The sequence below is a fragment of the Dromiciops gliroides genome, chromosome 2 (genome assembly GCF_019393635.1).
Source record: "Dromiciops gliroides isolate mDroGli1 chromosome 2, mDroGli1.pri, whole genome shotgun sequence".
NCBI lineage: Eukaryota > Metazoa > Chordata > Mammalia > Microbiotheria > Microbiotheriidae > Dromiciops > Dromiciops gliroides.
Genome location: NC_057862.1, coordinates 679,724,569 through 679,744,226, shown reverse-complemented (window position 1 = coordinate 679,744,226; position 19,658 = coordinate 679,724,569). Strand labels below are relative to the sequence as shown.

Here is a 19,658-nt window from a genome sequence, read left to right as displayed (position 1 = left end):
GCTAATGTCTGAGGTCAGATTTGAGCTCAGGAAGATGAGTCTGCCTGACACTTTGGTAAAGGGCTATAGAATATTAACACTCACATTTCTTAGTGCTTTCACATATTCAGTCCAATTCAGTTCTGTTAAATAAGTGGTTATTGAGTGCCTATTATGTACCAGATACTGTGAATGCAAAGACAAAGCTGAAAACAATCCCTGCCCTCAAGGAGCTTATAGTCAGGGGAGTCCTGAGAAAAGGCAGGTTCAGAGAAGTTAAATGATTGCTCATGGTTACAGAACTAGTAAGTATCAGGACTCAGATTTGGACCCAAGTTTCATGGCTAGGAGTCCAACATTCTTTTCCTTATGCCACATTCCCTAACACTAGTTTGTCCAAGTCAGACCCAGACCCCTCCCCCACCTCTGACTCTGGGAATCCCCTGGCTTCTTTTAAGACTCAGCTCAGTGTCCACCTGCCACAGGAAGATTTTCCTAGTCCTTCCCGCTACAAGTGCCTTCCCCTCTAACATCCCCTTGTAATTATTTTGGGGTTTTTTGTTTGTTTGTTTGTTTTTAGTGAGGCAATTGGGGTTAAGTGACTTGCCCAGGGTCACACAGCTAGTAAGTGTTAAGTGTCTGAGGCCGGATTTGAACTCAGGTACTCCTGAATCCAGGACCGGTACTCTATCCACTGTGCCACCTAGCCAATCCAATTATTTTGTATGTATCTTCTGGGTACCTCGCTATTTGAATGTAGCCTCGTCCATTAGAATGTGAGCTTCTTTAGGGCAGGGCTTGGGTTTTGCTTTTCTATGTATACCCAACACATGGTGCCTGGCACACAGTAAGCCTTAATAAATACTTATTGATTGTTTCATTGATTGAAATCCACTAGTATAGGACTTCTGGAAACTGAAGTTGTGGCCAGTGGGGCTTGGCAGCTAACTGCTCTTCCTTCCCAACCTCCTTTCTTAAAGTTATATTTTATTTATATGCTAATTGAAATTTAAATAGTTATGCAATTTATAAGCAAAAGAAACAGAAACAGAGTCTGGACCTATTATTTCATTGTTAAAAGGAATTCCCAGATGAGGAAATCCCCTCCACTTACAAAGGTTAGCACATTCTCTGCAATGTATTGTCTTGGAAAGTGACATAGAACACTGAGAAGTTAAGTGACTTGTCCAGGGTCACATAGCCAATACATATCAGAGATGAGACTTGAACCCAGGTCTTCCTGACTTTGAGACCAACTCTCTATCTACTCTGCCACATTGCTCTTCTCAATGACAACCAAAAAGTCAAATGAGTCCTCAAAATAAGGAATAGACTTTTATATCAAACTCTCAGTATATCAAACACTGTTAAAGATGGTGCTTGAGTTGAGTTTCAAAGGATATGGTAGGTGAAAGATGAAATGGTTCACTCTTCTGAGCATATTGATTTATTAAGCAATCTATGTCAAGTTCCCAACAAGCCAGAACTAGGCCCTGAATACAGGGGGAGACAGACTTTTGGTCATTAAAAACAAATCATCGAATAAGGCCAATTAATGAAAAAGAAACAATACATTAAGTAATCTGATTTCTAATTGGATGAAAGATTAGGAACTTTCCAAGTTGGGAGGGGAGAGCAAATGGGTACAATCCTCTGAATTCAGAAAAAGAGGTATGGGCAGCTAGGTGGCGCAGTGGATAAAGCACTGGCCTTGGATTCAGAAGAACCTGAGTTCAAATCCAGCCTCAGAGACTTGACACTTAACTAGCTGTGTGACCCTGGGCAAGTCACTTAACCCTCATTGCCCTGCCAAAAAAAAAAAAAAGGAAAAGAAAAAGAGGTATCCCACTCCCTCCAAGGTCTGGCAACAACCAAAGGAACATGGAAACAACAATTTGATTGATCAGTATCAGGCCAATTTTCAAATAAGACATATGGGTTGCTTGAGATGTACAATTGTGAGAAAATTCCTTGCATTAATATCTCGATCTGACTGTGTTTCTAGTCAGCATAATTGAGGTCCCTGGTCAATGGTGTCTTAACAGCATCCCAGCCATTCAGGGCAAGGTTCAAACAATACAATAAGATCTTTTTCCAAATCCCAAAATTGAGAAAAGTTTTCTCACAAGACAGAAGTCAAAACTAGACCTATAATTGAATAGAAATGGAACTGAACTAGCTCCAGAATTGAGTCACAAGATGGAGTCTGTGTGATTCACCTAATTCCCACTACCACTTGTTGCTGTTATCCCCTCAATTTCCTCAATTTTCCCTTTTGATATATGGGGGAGTGGGCAGCCCACACCCATGGATCACTTAACGACAAGTCAAATCTTTAGCATTTTTATAATCAGAATTACATGCCAGACTACAGATCAAACTACTTAAAGAGAGCTCAATTTTTTGAAAAGGGACATTTACATTTCACCAAGGTAACCAAGAAAACTTAAAACATAAACATCATTAAACAGAAGGGCAAAGCAAAACAATTATCATCAATACTAGCTAACATCAAGTCTCCTTGGATCCTAGTAACCCACTCCCAATGGCCATTTGATCATCACATTTTGAGTCCCAGATGTCCCATGCAATTGTCTGGTCCCTGGATAGCTTCCCTTGGACATTCTGGAATAGACCTCATTCTCAGGGCAGCTCTGAAGGGGATTCTATGTCTCTGGTTAGGAATCACTTGTAGAAGTTCCTAGATAATTGTGCTCATAACAAGATTTAATACAATCTCTTAAAGTTGGTTCTCCAATACTGAAATTTCAGAGAATTTCAGTTTTTTTATATACTACTTGCTGTTTCTATCTTTACCTAAATATTGTACCTGATATAAGAATCTTTAAAAAATTCATTGTGTGACCTTGGGCAAGTCACTTAACCCTCACTGCCCCACCAAAAATAAAAAATTCATGAGGGTCTAACTGTAAAATAAACTTGTCTTTTAAAATTATCAAATGTTTTTTAAATGGGAAAATAATTTCACTTTCTCTACAATTATCAATACATTTTTACATGTAAAATCCTTAATCCAATTTTGAGAATTAATTACTAAAACATAATCGAAGCCTGAATTTCCATGCAAGATTATTTGGAAGCCAGTCAAATGTATATAATTCTTACGGGGGAAAATCTAGTTCTGTTGCTGTTTCAAACTTTTACATTATATCTTTGTTTTATTAGCTTATCTAATTCTCCATTTAGGAGAATATCATCCCCATAGTATAATTTGAACACAAATGTAGATTAAACTTATAATATTTTTCACACTTTCATCTTATTATAGTCACTCAGAGATGTTCCGGTATTAACCTATTAGTTAAAAGATTTAGTATTGTACTCACCAAACTTCAACTGCTCACATGTCTTGATTAGGGAAATTTGCTATGGAAGGAAAAGGAAAGACTTAGTTATAACAATGTCATATATCATAATGGGGAAAACTGCCTCAGCTCTGTTTGATTCCAGGCATAAGTCATATCTGACAGCTAGTCACATAGTCACAGGGTATCAAAAGCCAGACTTAAGATTAACCAGGTGGGGAAATTTCCCATTCTAAAAGGAAATAGTAGAATGGGGAAACTGAGTCAAGAGGATCTTAGCATAAGCCATTCCAAAACCAGCCCCCAAACTTTTCCCAGGCACAGACATCCACCCTTAGCAGTTTTCAGGCTGCAGCATATACCATTTGGCTACATAACAATTCAGACAAGCATCCCTGTAATCAAAACTCATAACAATAGTAAGTCATAGTCCCAAGTTTTTACCTCGAATAGCAAAATTTCACTAACCACAACTTAAGGCTTGAATACTATTAATTTTCTCATATTTCCCTGAGAGCTATATTCATTTATCCTTTACTTATAATAAACTAACCACATTCTGGGGTTTTAGACATATAACAAATACCTGATAGTTGACTCATATGATATAGTGAAGTTACATCTTTAAACCACCCTATACGTTTTCATAATTTTTATGTGATAACCCAAAAAATCTTTAAATGAAAACTCACTCTTTATTGTAGTAAACTTTATTATTATCTTTTAAAAAAACAAAATACACTCCATTAAATATTTAGGTTTTCAAAGACCTCTTTTCACATATTATTTTAAAAGATCAGGGCAGCTAGGTGGTACAGTGGATAAAGCACCAGCCCTAGATTCAGGAGGACCTGAGTTCAAATTTGGCCTCAAATACTTGACACTTACTAGCTATGTGACCCTGGGCAAGTCACTTAACCCTTATTTCCCTGCAAAAAAAAATAAATAAAATAAAAGCTCAATCCATAATCTAATAGCATACAGATAAAAAACAAGATATTTTTCTAACAGCATTTCTAATACAATGATTTCTCTAATTTCACTATATAAGAGAATTTAGAAATACAATAATAACGTAAGCAATATCATGTCTTTAAAACATGAAACGAAATTTATTCCAGTCAGATGACATTAATTTAGTCAAATACATTTCTAAATTATCATACATGAAAATAATTAATCTTATTACTTTTTGCATTTTATACTATTCATATCTAAAACCCAGTATGCAGTTACATTCAATTAAGGAAATAACAATAGTCAACATTTACATAGTCCTTACCATTTGCCAGTCACTAGGTTAATCACTTCACAACTATGTCTCTCTCATTTTTAATCATCACACTTCTCAGGTCTCTTCCATCTCTAAATCTATGGAATAATATGTCTAGGAAAAAAGCTATTATCAACATTTTTTGGTGGGGCAATGAGGGCTAAGTGACTTGCCCAGGGTCACACAGCTAGTAAGTGTCAAGTGTCTGAGACTGGATTTGAATTCAGGTCCTCCTGAATCCAAGGCTGATGCTTTATCCACTGAGCCACCTAGCTGCCCCTATTATTAACATTTTAAAGAATATTTCGAATAGGTGGCATCCATGTTTTATACCTGGTTTTAGTAGGAATGCTTCTAATATTTATTTTTCTAAAGTTTTCTATTCTGTTTCATAACAGTCATCTTCTTTATTATATTCTCCAGATTTTCTAGTACCTTTTAGTTTTAACTTAAGTTCCTTGTGTAATTAAAAAAAAATTCTTCAAGCAACTCTATTTTCTCTTGTGACTTTTTTTTCTTTTTTTGTGGGGTAACTGGGGCTAAGTGACTTGCCCAGTGTCACACAGCTAGTAAGTATCAAATGTCTGAGGTCCAGATTTGAACTCAGGTCCTCCTGAATCCAGGACCAGTGCTCTATCCACTGTGCCACCCAGCTGCCCCTCTCTTGTGACTTTCTAACCAGTATTAACCATTATTTAATTCCCTTATATTTTTTACTTCTTGATTTTTAAGATGCCTCTTAGGGTGGCTTATAAGCTTTCTTTTTCCATTTTTGCTACATTAATTCTTTCTGTTTCTCCATAGTATTTTTATTATATTTATACTCTTCTTATCTTGGCTCATTTTCTTCTCCCCTCTACCCCAGTGTGGTTTTAAATATACTTTCTCTTCTCTTTGGTGTTTTCTATCATAGCTTTTTTTGGTTTGGGGGTTTTGGGGTTTTTTGGTGAGGCAATTGGGGTTAAGTGACTTGCCCAGGGTCACACAGTTAGTAGGTGTTAAGTGTCTGAAATCGGATTTGAACTCAGGACCTCCTGACTCCAGGGCCGGTGCTCTATCCACTGCGCCACCTAGCTGCTCCACTCTATCATAGCTTTTTTTTTTTTTTTTTTTTTTTTTTTTTTAGTGAAGCAATTGGGGTTAAGTGACTTGCCCAGGGTCACACAGCTAGTAAGTGTTAAGTGTCTGAGGCCGGATTTGAACTCAGGTACTCCTGACTCCAGGGCCGGTGCTCTATCCACTGCACCATCTAGCTGCCCCCTCTATCATAGCTTTTTAAAGTATACTGAGAAGTCTTGCTCCCTTCAAGGCTACATCATCTTAATAGGAAACTCCAAATTCTGCTTTAAATAAAAGAACAAAAGTACAGGTAACCTACCCAACCAAATGACCAGGTGCCTTCTAGATCAATCCAAGCTTACAGTCTATAATAGTTAACAAGGCAGAATCAAAAGAGCCCTGAACCAGGATTCAAAATACCTTGGATCTAACTTGGTTCTGACAATTTCTAGTCATGTATCCCTGGGCAAGTCAAAATTATTCTCCTTATCAAAGATCCCATCCATCTAGGCTTCCATAAAATTACATTCCCAACATCTTTATTCACTGATTTTTTTCAAACCTAGGAACTTGTCCCTCTATACCCTCAATGCCTAGAGGTCAATGGAATGACAACAAAGGGGTGGTTTGTGGTCTCTCCCAATGCCCTCACAAATGAAATGCCAGATAATGTATCAGGATAGGGCACCACACCACACTGTGCAGGACTTAGAGGCTTATACTACTCACTCAGCTGGGTTATACTTCACTTCTCTCTGGGTTTGATTCCTCCAATCTGCTCTCACACTAACAGGAATGAGTTCCCCAAAACATACCACCACATGGTTACATTCAAAATTTCTTAGAGTCCTAGGAGGTAGTAACCATGGTAAGGCGGAATAGACTCCCCCTGCTCACTGAACACTAGCTCATGAGTGCCCATCCAGTATCTTTTTTTTTTTACCTACACAACCAGCTACTCACAATAATGTCATTTTTAGATCTTAAATATCAACATTTCCTTTATAAAGAAAAAGAAATAATAATTTTGTAGATAGACTATATTAAAGCAAATACATAGATATGAAATATATCATAATACATATATAAGCCTAGATCACACTTTCCCACAGAAGCACAATAGCTCTGGTGAATGAAGACTGTGCACACACTTTTAGAAACCTCATGAGTAGGGAAATCCACGAGGGAGGAGAACTCCCTCAGCAACTCATCACTCTCGAATGCAAGCTTCGGCATTACTGGTTCATTCAGGAACACATGAATTGCAGGACACTGCTTGATGTTTGGAAACTCCTTACAGTGATTTTATTTAAGCTACAGAGCTTCCAGATACCTGGACAGAGCTGAACTGCTCACTCACAAGGATGCTGCCATTAAGACAATGGAGCTCATAGCAACCTTCAAGGGGATGCCAAAGCCCTTGTGCTTTTCCTTCTCGAGCCAGAGGTGGCAGCAGAGAACAACAAATCCTTATATGAAACGTCACAGCTTCATATAGACAGCAAGGTGGGACAAACCCATAGCTCACTGGACTTGGAGTCAGAAAACCACACTTACTAGCTGTGTGACCCTGGGCAAATCATTTAACTTTTATCCTCCTTAGTTTCCTCTTTTGTAAAATGGGAATAATAATATAACATCTCCCAGAGTTGTGAGAATCAAATGACATGATAGATGCAAAGTACTTTGCAAGCCTAAAGAGTTATATGTTTTAGCTCTTGTTATTATTATATTTTTGCTTTTGGGGGCATTTTTATTGGTCCTGACATAAGAATGCCTTTCCTATTTCCCTATCTCTGAAGATCCTTAATGGACTACTCTGGTAAAACTAAAGTGCTGGAAAAGGGTTTAATTCAGTCATTCAGTTTCCTAGGAAGAATGTAAGCCCCTTGAAGTCAGGGGCTGTTTCATGCATTCTTATCCCCCATGCCTAACACATAGTAGGTGCTCATACATGGCTGTTGAATTGGATATCAGCATTCCTACCAGATTTGCTAAAAACATGAAATGATGCACCCCAAAGGCATCAGTGTTCAATGAAGGCAATTTCAGATGTGTGGCAGGAAGGTTGGGTTATATGGGAATGAGAGGGGGAGAGTTGTAAGAGGTGGCCTTCGAAATCCTCCTTCATTCATAGCACGTGTCTCCTCACCCAACACTCTGTTCCCCTCTCAGAGCCTCAGTTTCTTTATCCATAAAGTGGGGTTACCAGCAATATGTGTAGTAGTGAAGAGAGGGTCTAACCTTGAAATCAGGGTAGTCTAGTTTCATGGCTTGCCTCTGACACATGCTAGTTATGTGTATGATCATGGTTTATTCACTAGGTGTTGCCTAAGCAGATGAGATCATAGTCCCAGACCAAAGAAAGGAAGGAAGGAAGGAAGGAAGGAAAAGGAACGAAGGAAGGAAGGAAAAGAAAGGAAAGAAACAAAGAAAAGAAAGGAAAAAAGAAAGGAAGGAAGGAAGGAAAAAAGAAAGAAAGAAAGAAAGAGAGAGAGAGAGAAAGAAAGAAGCCTCTTTGTTTGATCCTGTCCTGGATAAATAAATTAACCTCTCCCAGCCTCAGTTTGCTCATCTATAAAATGGGTACCTACATCCCAGGGTTGTTGTGATGATCAAATGAGATGCTTATAAAGTGCTTTGCAAACCTTAATGTGCCAAATAAATGCTTCCTATTATGATACTGAGAAGCAGGGAAGTTTAGTAGAGAGCCAGAAGACCTGAGTTCAAGTCCTACTTCTAACACACCCCAGCTATATGACCCTAGGCAAGTCATTTTACTTCAGTGCTCTAAGCCCTAGTTTTTTAAACTGTGGGTCATGACCCCATATGGGGTATCATAACTGAATGAGGGGGTCGTGAAAATTTTGGCAACAGTAAGAGGCTATGTATACCTATTTTATATGCCTATACATATGACGTTGCATAAAAATTTCTCAGTCAAAAAGGGGTCACAAGTGAAAAAGTTTAAGAAGCCCTGCTCTAAACAGTCTCTAAGACTCAAGTTGCAGTAAGGGTCCTGACCTACATTGTTAGAGGGAATTTACTCATTTGGGAGGCCATTTTACCAATGAAGTAAGAGGTTCAGTTCTTACCAGAATCCAATGAGAATCAACCGAGATAATGCCTGTAAATGCTTTTAAAAATTTAAAGTGATAGACATACACACATACACGCATACATCCATGTACACACATGCATGTGTACGTAGAGGGGGTCCCAAAAGTCTCAGTGCACTTTTAAGTTGTAAGTTGTCTGTAGATATACACACGTGTACACACATGTGTGTACCTATTGCACATGTATATACATATATGCATATATAATAAGATACACATATACACATGAATATGTATTGTGTGTTACTTATCATTGTTATTGCCTGTGTGACCTAGGACAAGTTACAGCCTCTCCGGGGCTCAGTTTTCTCCTATGTGAAATGAAGGGATTCTACTTCTAAATCCTGTGATCTTGTTAACTCCAATGGGCAGAGCACTAGAAATTCTGTGAAGGTTCTAGATCTCTGGTTGGTGTGGGGGCTGTGTGTGTGTGGCCAGGTGGGGGTAGGGGTGGGGAGAAGAAGCAGTGTCCCATATACCCCACCATTGTTCATTCGTGCCCCCTCCCCCACCCTGGTCTCAGACTGAGGGGCATGATGGGTTTGGACTGGACTCCTGGGAAAGCCTGGGGAAGAGAGTGGAGGGACACGAATGGCTATTGTGAGAGGCCTTCCCTTCCCTCTCCAGTGACCATCTTCCTTTTCTCCACAGCTGCGCCTGAGCGGGGGCCGCAACCCCTACGAGGGACGTGTAGAGGTGCTGGTGGAGCGTAACAGGACGCTGAAATGGGGGACTGTGTGTGGGGAGAACTGGGGCGTCGTGGAGGCCATGGTGGTCTGCCGACAGCTGGGCCTCGGGTTTGCCAGTAACGCCTTCCAGGTAGGACCCAACCCCTTCCCTGGAGTCCAATAGCTCTCCACCTGTTGAAATCCTGCCAACTCTTGGTTTGGTTCAAGGTCCGTGCCTTTCCACGAAACCTTCCCCAAGAGACAAGTTTGGAGTCAATGAACCTACGTTTGAATCCCGGCTCTGTCATTTACTACCTGTGGGACCCTGAGCAAATCCTCTCTGGGCCTCAGTTTCTTGTCTTTTCTTTAAAAAAATAATAATAATGAACATTTTTATTTACAGTTTCTCCATCTGTAACTGAGGTCCCTATATTTCTACATCTCTAGTCCTATAACTAAGCTCCCCCACTCCCTTGTCCAACAAGAAGAGTCTAGGACACACCCCAGCATGATGAACTTTTCCCAGCGCTGGATTCCCAGTGTCTCCCCCCCCCCCCGGCTTTTTCCAAGAACAAAAAGAGAGTGTGCTCGAGATAAACCCGAGAGTCTTGTGCTGTGCCGTGATGATACGAGACGCCAAGGGAGGAGGGGCCTTGGGCTTGGTGATTTTGCAAAGGCTAAACTGGGTGGCGAGGTCGGGTGCTGAGCCGAGGGCGGGGAACCACTGGAGGGTTCCTTCCTGGCCTCCCCACCTCTCTAGCTCCCTATTCCTTTGCTGCAGGGGTGCGGGGATGAGGCCAGCCAGCACTCAGGCTGCTTGCAACAGCTGTTCCAGATGCAACGTGGCATCTCAGTTAATGCTGTTTACAGCTGGTCCCAGCAGGAGGGATGCGGGGGAGAGCAGGAGCTTGGATCTCCCGGGGCAACAGGAAAACAACCAGGCAGGTTGGCCCAGCCCCTGTCGAGCAGAGGGTACACCCCATCTCGGAAGGCCGAGGTCACCTGAGACACGCTCCTGCTTACAAGGACACAGTGGATGGGATGGGCAGTGAGGAGACATAAAGTTGGCAGGGCCCCATCATGCTCCAGCCTGGATGAGGCTGGACACTGAGAGCACAGGAGGGGAAAGATCAGGAATCAGCAGACCCAATGGCCTGACACTCGCCCAGAGTGAGCATCCCTACTGGGGCAAACTCGCCAAACCTCTCTGAATCTATAAAAGGGGAAGAATTATATTGGCCCTGACTATGCCATAGGGTTGTGTGAGGACAGATCTCTTTGTGAACCTTATTATTGTCATGGCTCAGTCGTTTTCAGATGTATCTGAGTCTGCATGACTCCATTTGGGGTTTTCTTGGCAGAGATACTGGAGTGGTTTGCCATTTCCATCTCCAGTTCATTTTACAGATGAGGAAACTGAGGCAAGCAGCATTAAATGACTTGCCCAGGATGACACAGCTAGTAAGTGTCTGAGGCTGGATTTGAACTCAGGTCCTCCTGACGCCAGAGCTGGTGCTCTATCCACTGCGCCACCTCGATGCCTCTCATGTGAACCTTATGGTGACAAGCAAATGGGAGCTACACGCTAGTAATCAGCATTTTTTAAGCACCTGCTGTGTGCCAAAGGCTATGTTAAGCGCTGGGACACAAGAACAGTCCTCATGGTCAAGAAGCTCCCATTCTAATGGGGGAGAGAACATCCGAGGAGACCCACAGTTACCCTGAGTGGGGATGACAGAACCTCTGTTCCTGCCTCACCAGTTCCATCTTCCCCCTCAAAGTAGAAGGAATATTTCCTACTCATGAATCATGGGGGAGAATGCACTGACTCGGGTGGGGGGGACTCTCTTGGGGACAGCTGCAGGAGAAGCCCTAGAGTCAGCCCCAGATTCAGGCCTGGCCATGGATCGCAGGCTGCTACACGAGCTGTGTGACTTTGGACGAGTCGCCCTCTCTGTGACTCGGTTTCTTCATCTGTAAAAGGAGGGGGTTGGGCTATAAGCGGCCTCTGAGGTCCCTTCTAAGTCTAGATGGGTGACCCCGTCATTGGGGATAGGACATGTAGGCTGGGGACTGAACCTACGATAGCATTGTTATAAAGAATCCCCAGGGGAGGAACCGTCCTCCCCCAGTGCAGATCACCACCCTCTCTGCAATTTAGACCATCAGAGAGTATCCTGAGGCACTGGGAGGTTATGTGATTTGTCCAGGGAGATAGAGCCAGATTGTGTCACTGGTGAGACTTGAACCCAGGTCATTTTGACTCCAACAGGGGTGTCTCATCATCACTCAATGCTGCCCATCACATGGCTTGCCTATTGTGGGTGTGTAATAAATATTCGTTGGATTGAATTGAGGGGAATTGTCATTGTTTTTGCCACTTGTAGCAGTTAATAAGGTAACACCTGGGGCAGCTACCTGGTGAAGTAGATAGAGCACTGGGACTGGAGTCAGGAAGACCTGAGTTCAAATCCAGCCTTAGACATTTACTAGTTGTGTGATCCTGGGCAAGGCACTTCACCTCTGCCTCAGTTTCCTAACCTGTAAACTGGTAATCATGACAGCACCTTCTTCCTGGGGTTTTTGTGAGGATCAAATGAGACAATAATTGTAAGTGCTCTGCACAATGCCCAGGCAAGGGTAGGACCGGGTAGGTGTCATATCCGTGTTAGTTATTGTTACTATTAATGATGGCGATCATCACCAATATTCTGCATAGACCCTGAACTGGGAGCCAAATGTTCTAGGTTCATATTCTAGCTCTGCCACTCACTGGACACCCAGCCTAGAACAAGTCTCTCTCCCCCTGCTCACTACTCCCCTAGTGCCTCCGGGAGAAAATACAATCTCTTCAGTTTGGCATTTAAAGGCCTTCCCCAAATGTGGCCCCTAGTTTCCACCTTATTTCTTTGCCCAGGTTTTCCCATCTATGTGGAAGGTAGTCCCTACACACCCTCACCTCTAGGATGCCTCCTTGGAAGCTCAGCCGAGGTGCCTCCTCCTGCAGGAAGCCTTCCCTGATGCCTGTAGCTATTTGTGCTCCTTCCTCCTCATCTCCTCTTTTTGGGGGTGGGGGGGGGGTGGAACCTGGACCAGTGACATCATTCACATGGAAAACTCTCAGTGAGAAAACCCTCTGCCAATGCAGACTGGCACTGCTTTGTGACTGTTGGTCTTGGAGAGTTTCCTGGGGATCCTGAGAGAGTAAGTGACTTGTCCAGGGTCACACATATGGCATATGTACAAAGTAAGACTTGAACCGAGATTTTCCTGACCCTGTGGCTAGCTGTGCCCACTATGCCATTCTGCCTCATGGTCCCATCAATCTGCCCTCCTCATGGTACCACAAAATATCCTTAGAACCATAGGGATCTAGAGCTGGAAGGGACCACAGAAGCCACATAGTCTAGCCCCCTCATTTTATAATGGAGGAAACTAAGGCCCAGGGAAGTTAGGTGACTTGCTCAAGGTCACGTGGGTAAGTGACCATTCATTAGAGGTGGAATTTGAACCTGGGTCCTGTGACACCTGTGGCCCGGCTCACTCCTTTGTATCGTGTAGGAGCACATAAACTCCTTGAAAGCTAGCATCATTTCACTTTTGTCTTTGTAGTCTCTTCTTCTAACACAGTGCCTAGCACTTGTTGGGTTGCACTGACCTTATTTTCTGCCCTCCATCCCAAGGCTGTTGAATGAGAGGGCAGCTAGCAAGGACAGGTCACCCTCCAAGGCAAGAGCAGGTCAGTACATTATTCTTTCATTTCTTCCTTGCCCTAGGAAACCTGGTACTGGCAAGGGGACATCAACGCCAACACCGTAGTCATGAGCGGGGTCAAGTGCTCTGGGACAGAGATGGCGCTGTCACACTGCCGCCACCACGGAGAGAATGTGGCTTGTCCCCCAGGCGAGCATCATGCTGCCGGCGTCGTCTGCTCAGAAAGTGAGTGGCTTTTAGTGCCTGCGCCCTCCCACCCTGCAGGGGAGCAGAAGCAAACCCTGGGTTCTCAAGGAGTATTTGTTACTGGGTATTTGTTTATTCTCCTAGTAGAGTGTAAGCCTCTGGAGGACAGGAACTGTCTCCCTTTTGGTTTTGTATTCCTAGTGCCTAGTACAGTGCCTGACACTTATTAATGAGTAAATGCTTGTTGAATTGAATTGAGTTACCATGCATTGGGGAAAATATGAGAGGCAGCAGGACACAGAGGAAAAAGCACTTACTCCCAGGGTAACCTCAGTTTACTCACTCCTCTCTGGGACTCGGTCTTTTTTCCCAAAAAATGAGAAAGTTAGACTAGACTATCTCAAAGGGACCTTCCTATTCTAAATCCTGTGGTCCCATGACCTCCATGCCCAACTACAAGAGAGAAAGAGAGAAATCAGAATGCCCAACACTAGTGAAAAGAAAGGAATCTCAGGGTAAGAAAGTACTTCCTCCACCATCTCCACTCAATGGCTTTGCCAGGTGGCTCAACCAGCCTCTGCTAGCTGACCCTCCTCTTCCTCTTTACCACCACCACCACCATTATGTCAGGGAAGTTTATAAGGTGTTCTTTTTGTCACAGACATTATTTGAACCTGTCCATAACCCTGTGAGGTGAGTGCCCATTTTATAGCTAAGAGAACTGAGGGCCAGAGGAGAAGTGGAGTGACCTGTCCAACATCGCACCAGGAGCCCATGGCAGAATCAGAAGTAGCAAAAGGAAGGAAGGAAGGAAGGAAAGAAAAAAAGAAAGAAAGAAAGAAAGAGAGAGAGAGAGAGAGAGAGAGAGAGAGAGAGAGAGAGAAAGAAAGAAAGAAAGAAAGAAAGAAAGAAAGAAAGAAAGAAAGAAAGAAAGAAAGAAAGAAAGAAAGAAAGAAAGAAAGAAAGAAAGAAAGAAAGAAAGAAAGAAAGAAAATCCTGGTCAATTTGTGGTACCACTCTTTTGGAACCACATCAACAATCAGATGAGCATCCAGAGGAGAATGACCAGTGGGTTGAGATGGAATAGAAAGGCACTCATTAGGCACTTCCTGTGTGCCAAGTGCTGTGCTAAGAAATGTGAATAGAATGGAAAATTGAAACAGTCCCTGCTGTCAAAGAGCTCACATTCTGTCCCACACCTGACTCCTCCATCACATATTATCGCCTCCAAGTAGAACACGGAAGAGGGGCTAGACTTGTTCTTCTCAGCCTGATGGGCACCCCTGGCAGGGATGGGTGGAAGTTCGACTTCACCTCAATGTCAGGAAATGATTCTAACTGTAAGAAAGATCTGAAAGTAGAATTTGTGATCTCAGAAGCTTTTCTAACTGAAGATCTTCAGGCACTCTTATTCCTATCTTATGGGACAGTCTTATTGCTATCAACAAGGAGGCTGGGCAGCCTCCTCTTTGGGACACTGTAGGAAGCAAGCGTTCATGTTGAGTTTGGACCAGACAAACTCAGAGGTTCTTTCACACTGAAATGCTTTGATTCTCTGAATTCAAGTGAATTCATAGTGGAATTCTATGTAGTGGAAATTCAGGGAATGGCAAAGATGTCGATCTAGGGACAGCTAGGTGGTGCAGTGGATAAAGCACCAGCCCTGGATTCAGGAGGACCTGAGTTCAAATCCAACCTCAGTCACTTGACACTTACTAGCTGTGTGACCCTGGCCAAGTCACTTAACCCCAATTGACCTGCAAAAAAAAAAAGATGTCGATCTAGACACGAGGAATAATGTAGAAAAACAAAATTGAGGATGTGTTTGAGGGACAGAGAACAATCCACTTCAGTTGGAGCATAGACTTTGTGGAAGAAATAACTAGAAAATTTGAGTAGGAAAAAAAAAAGAAAAAAGAAGGGTAAGGAGTCCTTTAGGCTGAGCCATGGAGATGAAGCATTTCTGTTGGTTGGCTTTGATTGCGTTTCATCGTTCCCTTTCCGCCTCACACCCTGGGGCTGTGTTAACCTCTCCGCCTTCCTGGCTCCTGGCAGCTGCCCCTGATCTGGTCCTCAATGCGGAGATGGTCCAGCAGACGACATACCTGGAAGACCGGCCCATGTTTATGCTGCAGTGCGCCATGGAAGAGAACTGCCTGGCATCCTCTGCTGCCCAGACCTCACCCACCACAGGCTACCGCCGGCTGCTGCGATTCTCCTCCCAGATCCACAACAACGGCCAGTCGGACTTCCGGCCCAAGAATGGCCGCCACGCATGGATCTGGCACGACTGTCACAGGTAAGCGTCTGCTGCCCCCCTCCCGTCACCCCGCCCACCCCACATGCACTTCCCACCTGGGAGGGGTCCCCAAGGCTCAGCGTCTGCCAGGGTAGAAACCGTGTGATCTAGTGATTGCTTCCAGGGGCTACGTAAGCCCTCGTCCAGAATCCTGTCTTCTCGTTCTATCTGGACGTGGTGTAATAACAACAGCAACAATAGCAATAATAATATTGATGTGTAATAATGATGACAGTGATATAATAGCTATAATGTAATCAATCATATGCAATGATGATCTTAATAAAATCATGATTATTACGATATAAAATAATGATAATGATGCAATAGTTATAAGTATCCTATATAATAATGGTGACAATGATAAAATAGTTATAATAACAACAATGATGGTGATGCTAACATTTATATAGTGCTTAGTACCAAGTGCTTTTTATAAATCCATCTCCTTTGATCCTCTCAAAGACTCTGCAGTACATACCATTATTACCCCCATTTTACAGTTGAGGAAACAGGTAGACAGAGGCACTTCCTATGCCTTGTGTGACTTGCCCAAGGTCACACAACTAGCAAGTGGAGACAGACAGACGTGAGTTAGAATCCTACCCTGGACTCACGCTGGCTGTGTGACTCTGAACAAATTATTCAAGCTCTCAATGCTGAGGATGACTCCCCTAGACAGTACATTGCAGAGAAGGTATCTCTGCACATTTCTGTCCGTTTGTCATAGGGATGGGGACAATACTAGGTTATGTGGGAAGAACACTGGACTGCCAATCAGGCAACCTGTGTTCAAGTCCTGACTTGGGGTAGAGCCTATGGCAGAGATGTAGCAAAAACCCTAAGATGACCCATCCCGAGCCCCTCAGCCCCGGGAGGTGAAAGGACTTATGCACAGTCATACAAGGGAATAAGCATCAGAGCAAACTCAGGCTCTCTGACGCCAGATCCAGAGATCTTTCCAGTTTACCGCCTTCTCCCGTCCCTTCTCTAATCCTCAGTTTCTTCATCTGTTCAATGGGGTGGTTTTTGAATTTTCAGCCTCACAGGGCCTGCTTTGTAGACCTAAAGGCCTTGAGAAATGTGACATGGAAGTGCTTAAAAAATTTTGGTGTGATTTCATCAATATGAGGGGGCATATTGGACTCTGGGGGCATGGTGCAGCCCCTTTTATAGCCCTCCTAGACCCACAGCCGTTCTGTCTCCCTGCTGTCCTCCTCTCTGTGCCTGAATTTGACCCCCAGGGCTAGGACCCCTTGTGCCAAGTCTGGTGTTAACCCCAGAAGGCTGTGATCTCCCTGCGTGGAACAGTCCTTCCAGTTTGGAGGTCAAGCTAATGAGAGAAGGGCAGGATGTCATTGGAAGGGGACACTCGCTTTTAGAATTATTATCTGGATTTTGCTAGACCCAAGCCATCCCAGGACCGCACAGACTCCTATATCTGATGTTTAAATTCCTCTACAAGCCTTTCCACGTCTGTGGCAGGCTATTCCTCTTCAAGCGTTCTGTGTCCCTTCCAAAGTGATCTTCTCTGATCAAATCTGATAACACGTGTGTCCCTTTGCAAACCTTAAAGTTTTATATAAATAAAAGTAGTTATTATTATTATTATTAGCTTCTTCCCAATACACAGCAGTCCAGCCACCATGTCTTTGCACTGGTTGCTCCCCAAGCCTGGAATATGATCCCTCCTCTTTTCCTTGTTGTTGTTCAGCCATTCAGTCATATCCAAGTCTTTGTGACCTGATGGACCATAGCACGCCAGCTCCTTCTGTCCTCCACTCTCTCTTGAAGTCTGTCCAAGTTCATGCTCACTGCTTCCCTATCTTTCCATCTCATCCTCTGCCGTCCCCTTTTCTTTTTGACTTCAATCTTTTTCAACATTAGGATGAGTCCCATCTTCTCATTATGGAGCCAAAGTATTTAAGGTTCAGCTTCAGAATCTGACTTTCCAATGAATAGTCTGAATTAATTTCTTTAAGTATTGAGCAATTTGATCTCCTTGCTGTCCAAGGATCCTCAAACGTCTTCTCCAGCACCACAGTCTGAAAGCTTCTATTCTGCGGTGCTCAGCTTTCCTTATAGTCCATCTCTCACAGACACACATTTTTATTGGAAAAACCATAGCTTTGACTATACAGGCTTCAGTAGGCAAGGTGATGTCTCTGCTTTTTAGCCTGCTGTACAGACTTGCCAGCACTTCCCTCCCAAGGAGCAGGCATTTTTCCATTTCATGGCTGCAATCACTGTCCGCAGTGGTATTTGAACCCCAAGAATATAAAAACTGACACTGCTTCCATTTCTTCTCCCGCTATTCGCCAGGAGATGATGGGACCAGCTAGCAAGACCTCAGTTGTTGTTGTTTTTAATATTAAGGTTCGAACCAGTTTTTACACTCTTCTCTCTCACCCCCATTAAGAGGTTTATTAATTCTTCTTCACTTTCTGCCATCAGAGAGGTATCATCTGCATATCTGAGATTGTTGATATTCCTCCTGGCAATTTAATTCTGGCTTTTGATTCATCCAGCCTGGCATTTCACATGAAGTACTCTGCATATAAGTTAAATAAATAAGGTGACAATATACAGCCTTTTTATACCCCTTTCCCAATCTTTTTTTTTTTTTGGTGAGGCAATTGGGGTTAAGTGACTTGCCCAGGGTCACACAGCCAGTAAGCGCAAAATGTCTGAGGCCGGATTTGAACTCAGGTCCTCCTGAATCCAGGGCCGGTGCTCTATCCACTGCGCCACCTAGCTGCCCTACCCCTTTCCCAATCTTAAACCAATGAGTTGTTCCATGTTCAGTTCTAACTGGTGCTCCTTGACCTTGTGTCCTAGGGACACAAGTAAGATGATCTGGTCCTCCTGTCTCTTTAAGGATTTGCCACATTTTGATGTGACCCACACAGTCAAAGGCTTTGGTTTAGTCAATGAATCAGAAGTAGATGTTTTTCTGGACCTCCTTTGCTTTCTTCATAATCCAGTGAATGTTGTCAATTTGGTCTCTAGTTCCTCTGTCTCTTCAAAAACCAGCCTGCTCTTCTGGGAATTCTTGGTTCACATATTGCTGAAGCCCGGCTTGCAGAATCTTAAGCATAACCTTATTGGGGCGTGAAATGAGGGCAGTTGTTTGGAAATTTGAACATTCCTTGGCAGTGCCCTTCTTCAGGATTGGGACACAAACTGATCTTTTCCAATCCAGTGACCGCTGTTGAGTTTCCCAAATCTGCTGGCAGATTGAGTGCAGCACTTTAACAGCATCATCTCTTAGGGTTTTAAATAGCTCAGCTGGAATTCCATCACCTCCACTAGCCTTATGGTTAGCAGTGCTCCCTAAGGCCCATTTGACTTAATTCTCTAGGATGTCTGGCCCTAGACCAGTAACCACACCATCTCTTAACATCAGTAATGTTAAGATCTTTCTTTTATAGTTATTTTGTGTTTTCTTGCCCCCTCTTCTTCATCTCTTAAATCCCAACCACTTTTATCACGTTCATTTTTGCATGAATCATTCCCTTGATCTCTCTAATTCTCTTGAAGAGCTCTCTAGTCTTTCCCAATCTATTTCTATGCATTGTTCACTTAAGAAAACTCTTATCTCTCTCTGCTATTGTCTGGAATTCCACTTTCATTGGAGTATCTCCTTCCCTTTCTCCTTTCCCTTTCCCTTAATTTCTCAGCTACTTCCAGAGAGTCAGTCATTTTACTATCTTGCTCTTTTACTTTGGAGTTGTTGTTGTCTCTTACACAACAGCGCAAACTTCTGTCCAGTTTTTGGGATACTTTCTACCAGACCTAAACCCTTAAATCTATTTGTTGCTTTCACTTCATATTCATAAGGGATGTTATTTAGGTCATACCTATGTGGTCTGATGATTTTCCCTACTTTCTTCAATTTAAGTCTAAATTTTGCAAAGAAGCTCCTGCTCTTAGCCAATCAACTCCAAGTCTTGTTTTAATTGACTATGTAGAGCTTCTCCTCCTTTGGATGCAAAGTATATAATCATTGCTATTTCAATATTGATCATCTGGTGA

The 19,658-nt window shown here is 43.0% G+C and overlaps 1 protein-coding gene across 1 annotated transcript in view; it reads left to right on the top strand.

The window, feature by feature from the left end:
• LOXL2 (lysyl oxidase like 2) overlaps positions 1 to 19,658 on the top strand; it is a 124,049-nt gene that overhangs the window by 87,195 nt on the left and 17,196 nt on the right. The window contains exons 7-9 of the mRNA XM_043986445.1: positions 9,408 to 9,575; positions 13,201 to 13,363; positions 15,380 to 15,623. Of these exons, the coding sequence (XP_043842380.1) occupies positions 9,408 to 9,575; positions 13,201 to 13,363; positions 15,380 to 15,623 (575 nt within the window). The remainder of the gene's footprint in view (positions 1 to 9,407; positions 9,576 to 13,200; positions 13,364 to 15,379; positions 15,624 to 19,658) is intronic.